The sequence below is a fragment of the Hylaeus anthracinus genome, unplaced genomic scaffold, assembly GCF_026225885.1.
Source record: "Hylaeus anthracinus isolate JK02 unplaced genomic scaffold, UHH_iyHylAnth1.0_haploid 0, whole genome shotgun sequence".
Classification (NCBI taxonomy): domain Eukaryota; kingdom Metazoa; phylum Arthropoda; class Insecta; order Hymenoptera; family Colletidae; genus Hylaeus; species Hylaeus anthracinus.
This window is the reverse complement of record NW_026533254.1, coordinates 19,074,411-19,085,430: the sequence shown is the minus strand read 5'-3', so window position 1 is coordinate 19,085,430 and position 11,020 is coordinate 19,074,411. Positions and strand designations below refer to the sequence as shown.

The 11,020-nt window shown below is 36.2% G+C and overlaps 3 protein-coding genes across 8 annotated transcripts; 1 reads left to right on the top strand and 2 right to left on the bottom strand.

Annotated features, from left to right (window-relative positions):
• Window positions 1-307: 307 nt before the first annotated feature.
• Window positions 308-2,053, bottom strand: LOC128895490 (60S ribosomal protein L6). 3 transcript variants are annotated; one of them, XM_054158134.1, is made up of 4 exons: window positions 1,912-2,053; window positions 1,139-1,342; window positions 771-1,044; window positions 308-698 (listed from the first exon to the last, which is right to left on the bottom strand). In XM_054158134.1, exons 2-4 carry the CDS (start codon window positions 1,340-1,342, stop codon window positions 352-354), a joined length of 825 nt encoding a protein of 274 aa, XP_054014109.1. In that variant the 5' UTR covers window positions 1,912-2,053; the 3' UTR covers window positions 308-351. The 3 variants fall into 3 exon arrangements, with proteins under 3 accessions (XP_054014109.1, XP_054014118.1, XP_054014100.1); XM_054158143.1 differs by lacking the exon at window positions 1,912-2,053 and adding an exon at window positions 1,873-1,897; XM_054158125.1 differs by lacking the exon at window positions 1,912-2,053 and adding an exon at window positions 1,570-1,592.
• A 625-nt stretch (window positions 2,054-2,678) lies between these two features.
• Window positions 2,679-7,149, top strand: LOC128885899 (GATOR complex protein WDR24). 4 transcript variants are annotated; one of them, XM_054140253.1, is made up of 13 exons: window positions 2,679-3,157; window positions 3,292-3,408; window positions 3,673-3,895; window positions 3,977-4,190; window positions 4,295-4,543; window positions 4,621-4,781; window positions 4,902-5,085; window positions 5,145-5,358; window positions 5,449-5,572; window positions 5,672-6,173; window positions 6,476-6,637; window positions 6,730-6,892; window positions 7,012-7,149. In XM_054140253.1, the coding sequence occupies exons 1-12, from the start codon at window positions 3,061-3,063 to the stop codon at window positions 6,856-6,858; spliced, it is 2,376 nt and encodes a 791-aa protein (XP_053996228.1). In that variant the 5' UTR covers window positions 2,679-3,060; the 3' UTR covers window positions 6,859-6,892; window positions 7,012-7,149. The 4 variants fall into 4 exon arrangements, with proteins under 4 accessions (XP_053996228.1, XP_053996254.1, XP_053996247.1 ...); XM_054140279.1 differs by lacking the exon at window positions 7,012-7,149 and having other exon boundaries at window positions 5,172-5,334; window positions 6,730-6,872; XM_054140272.1 differs by lacking the exon at window positions 7,012-7,149 and having other exon boundaries at window positions 5,172-5,358; window positions 6,730-6,872.
• A 1-nt stretch (window position 7,150) lies between these two features.
• On the bottom strand, window positions 7,151-10,518 carry LOC128885937 (aldehyde dehydrogenase, mitochondrial). The gene is made up of 9 exons (XM_054140332.1): window positions 10,388-10,518; window positions 10,096-10,306; window positions 9,108-9,353; window positions 8,751-8,997; window positions 8,268-8,602; window positions 8,049-8,186; window positions 7,772-7,936; window positions 7,530-7,687; window positions 7,151-7,437 (listed from the first exon to the last, which is right to left on the bottom strand). Exons 2-9 carry the CDS (start codon window positions 10,198-10,200, stop codon window positions 7,290-7,292), a joined length of 1,542 nt encoding a protein of 513 aa, XP_053996307.1. The 5' UTR covers window positions 10,201-10,306; window positions 10,388-10,518; the 3' UTR covers window positions 7,151-7,289.
• Between the last annotated feature and the right edge of the window lie 502 nt (window positions 10,519-11,020).

Below are 11,020 nucleotides of genomic sequence, written 5' to 3'. Positions count from 1 at the left end.
CGAATTCAATTTCATTTATCAAACACTCCAAATAACTAAACCAAATTACTTTTATTCGAAATTCCAACTATCAGCTTTTATCGTTTATAAACACCACAATTTTGCATTTTATGCAAAACAATAAACTTTCATTTAATCTCGGTAGTATCAGAAATATATTTGTATACATTATAAATAATATTAATTGACTTACTGTGAGATCTCAGCAGAATTAAATATAACAAGAAATTGTATGTTTATAACAAAATTATATGTTAAAAATGATTGGGAAGGATCATTGATAAGGTATTAAACAAAATTGCATTCATTGTTTCTGTATTTATTATATATTTATATTGAAATCACAGAAAATTAGAATTTTAATCTGTGTGGGTATTGACTGCTTCTTAAGCCAAACATCGCCGACAGATAAGTGAATAACATTTTTTTCTCCTTGTGCTTCTTGATTGCAGAAATCACAAATTTATCAACCACTTTCTGATCGGCTTTCCTCTGGTCGCTTGCTTTGTATTCGTCTTTCTTCTTGGTAAATATATCACCTTCTTCCTTCTTCGCACGTTTTTCACGTTTCCTCTTGAAATAATCGTCGTTTATGTGAGCCGGAAGTTTCAAATGAGAGATGTTAAGACGCGCAGAGGTAGCAATAACATAGTTTTGACTAACTCTTCTGAGTGGACAACTATTGATCAAGAAAGGACCTGTATCGATAAACATTTCTATTTAGCTTCGAATTTCTATGATTAGTCGTACAATAAGTTTACGCAACTCACCGGTAACTAAAAGTAAACCACTCTTAAGTTGCTTTAAGAATACAACTCTTTTTCCTTTATGAGCTCCAGCAAGTAGAATGCAAATAGTTCCAGGTTTCAATGAGGGTCTCAAATAACGATTGTGATCACGGAAACATTTCTTAGCATGATGTACAGTTACTGGATCAGCAGTGGGATAATTAGCACGCCTTTTTTTTAATAATACAATACGTTTCTCTCCATTTTTGTCACCACTGATTTTCTTTTCAATGGTTACAGGTTTCTTAGGTTTCACCTATCGCAAAACATTCATATGTATTTATAGATATGTAAGTAAAACATGTACGAATATGAACAATATTAAATGACATATATAATATGTAACATACCGTTTTTGGAGTTTTCTTGTCAATAAATTTGTAAATGGCTTTCTTGTGAAACATGCGGGTACGACTGAATCTATAAACTCCATTTCCCAAATCATAATTTCTTGGCCTAATTCGACCCTTTTTTCCATCTTTTTTGTCCGAAGAAGCTTTTGCCTTCTCCGGAGAATTTACTTTTGTATCCTTTGCCTTTTTAGTGTCAGTCATCTGTAAATATAAACTACATCAAGTAAAATGCAACTACATATAAATAGAAGAATAATTATACATTTAATTGTGATACAAATAATAACTACTTTTCAAAATAAATTCGTAATCATATAATTACAAAAAACAATAGAATTGGGTATGAGAATAGTATACATCAGTCCTTAAAGTGTAAATTAGTTCTAACATCATATGTTCCATTGCATTTTCAGACTAAGCATGTTTACCATGTTCCATGAAGGTTATGACACGTTTTCATAAACTTCAATGTTACATTATAAAGAACACTTGTACAAAACTAGATTAGATTTAATACGATATTATTATGATTAAAAATTAAGAAAATGTAGTGAGAAATTATAAGAAAACTAAAATGTCTAACTTTAACCTCTTGAAAATTTGGATTTTTGAGATTAAAATGAATTATTGTATTAATTAAAAAAATATAGTGTTATTCTTAAAGAAAGTTTCTGATATATATAAAATTTAACAAAATATATAGTTTTCCCTTTATTAAAGCAAGAGATTACTTGGATAATATTAGATTGGCATATCTCATTCCACCTTACCGTAAACCGTGCGGTTGAAAGAGTCTGACAGATTGTGTTACACGCGATTGCGCACAATGAACGCGTAAAAAGTACTAGTCGACAACCAATGGAAATGATAAAGACATGAGCCAATCAGTGCAACAAAAGTCATGCGTTCTGTGAGCGTGTGATATTATAAACTTTTCGTTCTCAAACATGGCGATTGTTCTCTGCAGTTATAATAACTGCATAGAAATAATAATAATAATAATAATAATAATAATAATAATATCATTTTTGACTATCTAAGTATGAACTGCTAGTTACTAACTAGTTTATACGCAACACCAAGTGCAATTGCGTTGACTTCGATCTCATTCGTAACATTACTCTGAAAGAAAAGGCGAAAAATACTAATCAAAGCAAGATTGTAGTGTTATAAAACAAAGAATCGTATTAATTATACATTTATGAAAAATAAAGAATAATTATCGAATGTTGCCACAAGTATCGACTCGATTAGTGGCGGCATCGGTGGTAAAATGCCCAAGTTTGTAGTGAGAATAGTTCCAACCTTTACAGTAAGATGGCGTGTAAAAATCCTAAACGAGATCGTCCTTCTATGATGGTCGTTTCCCATTTGCGAGCGTACCTATATATACGTACATAGGATACCAACAGTGAAATAAATAAATATCTAACCGAGTGCTTAACAATTTTGAAAATTAGTATGAAAAGTATAAAAAAGTAAGCCTCGGGATTAGTAAATGTAAAAGTCGTATTATTGTAAAAGATCCACCATAGATATTTACTGTTTGAACAAGTAAATGATTTTGTGCAAGCAAATAATATATCAAGGTTATACATTTTATTTGGTTATATTAGATAAAACGGTTAAATTTACGAGTATGTAACTATGATTTTCATTGTTTTCTATATTAACTTCTTCTACTATTCAAATTCTCTGTCTTCTTTTCATTGTAAATAAAGACTGATATACCTGGTTAAGTATATATACCTAGATTACGTTAAAATGTGTAATATGAACGAATTCGTTTACACGTTTACGTTTGTAAAAGTTAATTATCGGTATTTGTCAAGTCTCAAATAAGTATTATGTGAAATTGTGGTTAGTGAAGTCAACATTTCTGTGCTTTAACCTATCATTATATTTGAAAGAACTTCGAAATGAGTTCGAAAACTGTGTGCATTACTCAAGAAGGTCCGGCAAACGCATTAGCACTGAACAAAGACAATAGTCAAGTTGTTATAGCAGGACGTAATGGTAAGTTATTTAATGGTTATGTTATATTGATCTTTCGAATAATTAGTATTTTCTATTACTTTTACGTTTACTTTGTGCTTGTTGTGGCAGGTGAAATAATTTACCTTAAATAGAACGATAATCTTATGTTTCAGTTTTTAAAATATTCACATTATTAGAAGATAGATTCGAGGAAGCTTGTAACCTTCGCGTCGGGAAAAATTTAAATCTAAATTTTTCTTGTAACGACGTCGCCTGGAATCTAATCGATGGTGAGTGTTATCGTATGGTACTTGTTACATTTATCGATGTTTACTTGCTTTATATTACTTATATAAATATTTTTTTCAAATGTTATACAAAAGTCGTAGGAAATTTGATATCATTTTTTCATAAGGTTTATCTTCCGTCTAAATAAATGACTTTCCAATCTATAGTAATTAAGAGAATATAGTTTATGTGTAAATTTGTAAAACAATAGTTTTACATTATATTATATTATCATATATAACATTACATTATATATTATCGTTTAGACCATATATTAGCAACTGCTGCTACGAATGGAGCAGTAGTGGTGTGGAATTTAAACAGATTGTCGAGGTCTAAGCAGGAACATGTTTTTATCGATCATACAAGAACTGTAAATAAAGTAAGTTTCCATATGACAGAACCTATGTGGTTAATATCTGGTTCTCAAGATGGCACTATGAAATGTTTTGATTTAAGAATTAAAGAAGCTACTAGAACTTTTTATAGGTAAATAGTTTAAATTGTACGACAGTTTTAACATTAAAAAGTTGTTGAACAAAAAGCGATAGGAAACACCTTCTATTTTAGTAATACAGAATCTGTACGCGACGTACAATTTTGTCCTCATTCGCCGCATACTTTTGCTGCTGTTTCTGAGAATGGACATGTTCAACAATGGGATTTACGGAAACCGGACCGTTATTTTCAACATTTTACTGCTCATAGCGGTCCTATATTTGCTTGCGATTGGCATCCTGAATCCACCTGGCTCGCAACTGCTTCCAGGGATAAGACCATTAAGGTGCTTTTCTAACATTTCCATATACGAATGTATCGTTAAAGAAAGGTTTTCGTAAATATCCGTTCAACGAATTAAAATATTTTGTTCCGACGCTTTCTACTTAGGTTTGGGACTTGTTAGGTAAGCCCAGTTGCGATTACGTTATACATACGATAGCATCGGTAGGTCGTATAAAGTGGAGACCACAGAGGAAATATCATATATCGAGTTGTGCCCTAGTCGTGGATTGTAGTATAAACGTATGGGATATTCGTAGGCCGTACATTCCTTTCGCAAGTTTTAATGAGCATAAAGATGTTCCGACTGGTGTAGCATGGAGAGGCAATCCACAGTCTTTCTTATCGACTAGCAGAGTAATATCGTATAGATGATCTCCTCTAATATTTGCTATACAGTATCAAGAAACATTAATAAATGATTGTTGATGCAGGATTGTACTTTATACCATCATGTGTTTAATGATGCTACTAGACCGGCGAGTAAGGCGAATCCGCAAGGTATCGCATTAAATCCTAAAGGAGATATCGCGTACGCTTGCAAAGTAAACGTTCACGTTACAACTACAATGAAACAGTTGACTAATATAATGAGGTTAATAAATAATTAATAAACATGCTATACATAAATATACGTAATATATCGTACATAGAGGCACTTTTGAAAAAGTTTCTTAAATGAAAACAGCAAATGTTAGTTAAGATTTACTTGTAGGAAAACAGCTGCAACAAACGATACATTTTGCATGGTATCTAGCATAATGCATAGATTTGCCATAAATGTGCCACGGGAACCAAAATGGTTTAAAGCATGCGCGGAAGGTTACTTGCTTTCTGGAAGATTAAATGACATTTGCGACCATAATGCTGTCGTTGCTAGAAATGCTGGTAGAAATGATGTAAGTAATGACTCGACTCGACCCGACTCGACTCTACTCGACTGTAAATCTATATTTAGGGTAATACAGCTGTTGGTTTGAATCAGATCAGTACCGTATGGAGTATCATAAAAACATTATATGCTAATCCTATGGGATCTATTTTAAAAACACCTCCAACTGCTTCCAAAGAAGACATAGTAAATACGTTGAATTTAGCACAGATTACGATAGGATCATCTAGTGTAGATCAATCAAACGCAGGCGCAGGTACAATTACAGTCTTTGATATCGGTAATATTTCACATCTGACTTTCACTCGAGTTTTCTGCAAGCAATGTTCTAATTTTTCAATGATTTGCTGATGACACAATGTTGTTCAAGTACACGAGAACGATGTAAAATCTGTACAAGGAGAAGTAACAGGTGCGATTAGCGGCGGCGATGACGAGACCGAAACCGATGAAACGCCGGAAAATCAACACTCGATAGGGTCTATATTACCTAGGTAGCATCGAAAATTACTTAACGCTCGAAAATGTTACAATATCGACCACACATGCTGGATTATTAATAATTATCGCTTTCGCATTATGAAAATGTACAGCTACAAACGGGCATTTATCGATCACAAGGGACCATCTAAAGGAGATTTTTTATTTGGAGAAAGCGAGTTTGAATCAATGACAATGGAATATACACCGAGTTATATACAGAATATGATGACTAACGATAACGATTGGACGTTATCCAAAGAGGCTTTTCCTTTGCGACACGAGATTAAAGACAGATCTCCGCCACCTGAACAGTTTCCAAATCATCCTCCAGATATTAACGAAGATTGTGCTTCGTTAATGATCGAGGATCAACCTAGTCAATTGATAGTTTCAAACATACCTAAACCACAATTCTGGGATCCCACGAGTTTAATCGAAGAAGCTTTAAAACATCATGCGGCTCTTAGAGATATACAAACTTCTGCGACGATTCTTATCGCATTAGGAGAAAAACGGAAAAACTTGAACATTGAAACCGCTGTTCAAGAACATTGGATATTAGAGTATTTAGATATGCTCGCGCGATTTAAACTGTGGAACGTGGCTACGCAGGTCAGCGATGAAATTCGAACAATATCAAATATACGTCCTTTAATCGTAAAACGGCGGGCGCCGGGCGCCGGGTGCCGGTCGTTCAGTTTGCTATTTCATTTCGAAATACATATACATGTATGTAGTAAAGCGGTAATTGGAAATGTGAAAACTGTTTTTCGCTAAAATAATCCATTCTTTTAATGGATTATCTGGGTTAGGTCTGGCGCCCGACTTTCCTACGAGCATCGCGGCCCGTTTTCGATGTTGGTTACATCCGTTAACCAACAAGCAGAATGGTATGTAACGTTATACGTCCACAGATCATCCAATCGGTTTGGATACCGTCCGTATCGCAATTAAATCAACAATCAACGGTAATACACGCGTGTTGTTTAGCGTGCACAAAACCGCTACAAAGGGCAGCATGGTTGTGCGATCGATGTCATTCGTCTCATCACGCGCTTTGTTCCGTTTGTCATCAAGTGAGATATTTGACAATCTTTATTCAGACAATTGTTTTCGCAATTATTAGATTTAACGTGAAACGTACGTAATATTTTACGTTTGGTTGCAGGTTGTTCGAGGAATATACGCATGGTGTCAGGGATGTACGCATGGAGGTCACGTTGTTCATATGAACGAATGGTTTAGTTGTAACCGACAGTGTCCAACTGGTTGCGGTCATATGTGTGAATATATTTAAACATTTACGATCAGGATTTCTTCGACACTATCAAGTAAGTTTTCAATAGATGTACGTTACATGTATATTATTATATTACGGAGTAGATTATTTCCGAAAAATTCGAAAGAAATCAAATGCTTTACTAATTTATACGTTATTTATTTATACAAGAATCTCGATACTGTTCGCTGTAGACATCGCATCGCTTTCATACCGCATTTAAACATTCGTTTATTTCAATATCAACAAACACTGGTACAAAAATACTAAATACTAAATGGTATATTCGACGAAATAGGTAAAGTGTGCGTAAATTATAGAAATGTTTATTTCAATTATGGTTTATACTGTTAAAAAATGTTTAAAAAAATATGAAAAATGAAAAATAAAAAATAAGAAATAGTAATTGTACAATGCCGGGTAAAATGCGCGAGTTGGAGAAGATTACCTCAACTATTTTTTTGGTTAACTTTAACTATTACACTCTTCACTTCCGTGTACGCCTCGAGGCCATATTTGCCCTGTTCCCTTCCGTGTCCTGACATTTTATAACCGCCGAATGGTACTTGTGGCGCCAGTGCGTTGTACGTATTAACCCTGGCAAATGTATCGCAAAATGTTTGAAAAAGTAGCGTATAGGAGAATACATGAAATTTATTCGATTGCGAATAATTTCGCGTATAACGTACCAAACGGTGCCTGCTCGGAGTCCTTGAACAATGTAATTCGCCTTGTCAATGTCCTTTGTGAAAACTGCTGCTGCCAATCCATAATCGGTGGCGTTTGCTCGGTTTATTACTTCGTTTAAGCTGCTGAACTTGAGAATTTGTTGAACCGGTCCAAAGATCTGTCAAAAATAAAGTTAACAATACGATTATATCGTATCTAACAACAAATGGGACAAGTTTAAACTATTCGTTTGCGTATTTACCTCTTCTTTGGCAATGGTCATATCGTCCTTAACGTTGGCGAACACAGTAGGTGCGATAAAGTAGCCCTTGTCACCGACGCGCGTACCACCTGCAACTAGCTGGGCTCCCTGTTCTTTGCCCGACTTGATCATACACAGAATCTTATCCGATTGTTCCTGATCGATCTGTTGGAAGCAGATACGAGTGCGAGTAAGTATCTATTCGCCGGTATACTTGTTATTTTATTTCACACAATAATAACAATTGGCTCTGTTTTTCTAACGTAATAGATTTTACCTGTGGACCTTGCTCGACGTTCGAATCAAACGGATCACCGACAACTCGAGACTTGGCGCGTGCGGCACTTTTCTCGACAAATTCATCGTAAATACTGTCCTCGACGAAAGTTCTGGATCCAGCGCAGCAGCATTGACCCTAACATACAAGGTTCGTATTCGTCGAGTGGCGAACGATAACTTGTAATATTAAACGAAGAAAAATATTGCATTACGTTACCATGTTGAAAAATAAACCGAAATGAGCTGTTTCGACAGCGTGATCGAGATCGGAATCCTTGAAAATTATGTTGGGCGATTTTCCACCCAGTTCAAGCGTGGTCCTTTTCAAGTTGCTCGTAGCCGCGCCCTGTTTTATTAGTTGTCCAACTTGGGTTGAACCGGTAAAAGCAATTTTGTCAACCTTATCGTGAGCGACTAGGGCTGCTCCAGCTTTACCGAAACCAGGAACAACATTAACTACTCCGCTAGGAAATCCAGCTTCCTTAGTTAATTGAGCCATGTATAAAGCCGTTAACGGTGTCTGTTCTGCGGGCTTTAGAACGATAACGTTTCCTGTAAGAGAGATGAAACAAAACAAAACAGTAATACGATTACACGTTTACACGCATTTATTAGCATATACATGTACATGTACATGTATATGTATATGTGTATGTAAATTTAACGAACGAGACGCGTTTGTCGCGTTGTGTCGTCGTACCCGTAGCTAAAGCAGGTCCCAATTTCCAGGCCGCCATTAAAAGGGGGAAATTCCACGGGATAATTTGTCCACAAACGCCAACTGGTTCGTGGCGTGTGTAAGCCAAGTATTGTCCGTCCATCGGAATTACTTGACCATGATTTTTATCTGCCCATCCAGCGTAATATCTCAGGGACGCTATGCTTGCTGGTACATCGAACCCGTACGCCACGGAATAAGGTTTACCATTGTCCAACGTTTCCAACGACTAAAGTACAGCAGATTTTTCACCGATAAGACTGACACTCGACTCGTTCGACTTCGACTATTATACAATTAGGTAAAATGAACGAAAAAGAGATTGGCGTGTATTCTCACCGCGAGATAAGTACGATCGCGTTCCATTAAATCGGCCAATCTATTCAACAATACACCGCGATAAGAAGCATTCATGGTTCTCCATGTCGAACCCAATCTAAACGCTTTGTTGGCCGCTTCCACGGCTATATCGATGTCCGCGGAATCACCTTCCTGTACGTCGGCAATCGTTTCTCCGGTGGCAGGGTTCAGAGTGGGAAACGTTTTCCCTGATTTGGAACGGTGCCATTCGTTGTCGATGAAAATCTGAAAGAAATCTCGTTGAAAACATTGTTACGACCACTCGTATCTACGCTATTCAAGTGGCTAGTTTGTTTGACAAACTATTACGCCAATTTCATATCGGATTCGTTTTTTAGATAATTTTGCGATAACTGTTACATAAAAATAAGCAATAAACTTGTTTTTCTATGATCAAAATAAGAGAAGACGACGAATGACAGTCATCTTTATTTTTGCACCATATACATAGATAAGATAAGGAGCTCGTTGCGTTATATGAATTGCTACATATATTAATATTGGGATCGTCATTTGTTTTACTTTTTCCTTTCTTGTATTATCATCAAGCACGACATTATCTTGACGATAATGGATAGATTCGAAAATTGTTGAGAGGAACTTATTCTGAAATTCGAGAGATAACTACGTTTCTCCGATGTTTCCATTGCAATCATCATCATTGAAATTCCGAGAAAAATGTAAATGTACTCCGTGTACGTAGAAATTGATCGAGATATGTTTAGCGAATAAGATTCTTTAACAATCTAAATCGATGTCACATGTTTCGCATGTAATGCGATCGATAAACACGTGTTTCTCTGGCCAATTCCAAGGTGACTTTGTCCAACCACTCTTTGATTGATTTTCGTTTGTTCTTTATTCTTTTTGTATCGTTGATGTCGATGGTAATAGATGGTGGTAAAGATATTCTTCATTAATCGTTTGTACTTGTCGAATTGTATAACGAAACAAACACGTTACTTACCCCGGTATATAGAATCGATGGATTTGTTTCCGGTGCCGGGATGGTTGCAGTGGAAAAGCACCGCCGCGGCCGCGGCAATTCCAATGTCCTCAACAGTCGCAGCATACCGACTGTTTTTCTCGTAAATTTATTAATCTCGCTACGGACTGGGTTTCGATGAGTTCCTTCTACGCGTTCGCCGGTCGTAGCACTCGTAACAGTGATTTCGAATCTGCGAAACCGTTTTCATAAGTACACGCGTTCCTCCTGTGGTGGCCAGTGATGTATATAGTTGGGGTTACACCGTACTTGCTTTAGTATAAATGAAAATTTTAATACCGTCGAGGTTATATTTACTGGCGAAAACGCTACGCTATTGGTACACCGGCGTGGTTCTTGTTCGTCATTGGCTGCAAGAATTGCTTTCAGTTCCCTCACGGGTGCGCAATCTACCACACCTATACGTATACTACATGTATGTACTAGCAATGTATGGTCGGTAAGAAAGCATCGCGCACGCGCTGGCGCGTTTCTAAGTATTTTTGTTCGGTTTCGAAACAAACAACGACTACGACACTATAGCTGGAATTTGTTGTCGAATTTATTTATATTCGACCAGTATTCGAATAGTCGAATGTTGAAATGAATGTCGAAATAAATGTTGGGTCACGCGATTAAAACGATTTTGTAAGCACTCGAGGAATACGTGACTTTAGCTTACGATGCTGTACGTGTCCGCGCAAGCGGTAAGAATAACTGCGATGTACGGATACAGATTTACGTTACATACATGGCTACATATTACGGAGACAAAAAGCTGATTAACGGGTCTGACTGGTCACACGGAACGATTACGGAACGACGCTGAAGCCGACGTTCATGATCATACCATAAAATAGAAGAGTAACGATACAATAAAATATAGCAAGGTATACCAGATAAGCTG

Bases quoted from the DNA above. Each gene is read 5' to 3' on its own strand.
- LOC128895490 (XM_054158125.1), bottom strand. The intron at 1,045-1,138 runs GTATGTTACATA...GTTTTGCGATAG, and splicing joins ACAAGAAAACTCCAAAAACG to GTGAAACCTAAGAAACCTGT. The intron at 699-770 runs GTGAGTTGCGTA...TTATCGATACAG, and splicing joins TGGTTTACTTTTAGTTACCG to GTCCTTTCTTGATCAATAGT.
- LOC128885899 (XM_054140253.1), top strand. From the start codon at position 3,061: ATGAGTTCGAAAACTGTGTGCATTACTCAAGAAGGTCCGGCAAACGCA. The intron at 4,191-4,294 runs GTGCTTTTCTAA...CTTTCTACTTAG, and splicing joins CCAGGGATAAGACCATTAAG to GTTTGGGACTTGTTAGGTAA. The intron at 5,086-5,144 runs GTAAGTAATGAC...ATCTATATTTAG, and splicing joins GAAATGCTGGTAGAAATGAT to GGTAATACAGCTGTTGGTTT.
- LOC128885937 (XM_054140332.1), bottom strand. From the start codon at position 10,200: ATGCTGCGACTGTTGAGGACATTGGAATTGCCGCGGCCGCGGCGGTGC. The intron at 8,998-9,107 runs GTGAGAATACAC...GCTGTACTTTAG, and splicing joins GCGATCGTACTTATCTCGCG to TCGTTGGAAACGTTGGACAA. The intron at 8,187-8,267 runs GTAACGTAATGC...CTTGTATGTTAG, and splicing joins TCGGTTTATTTTTCAACATG to GGTCAATGCTGCTGCGCTGG.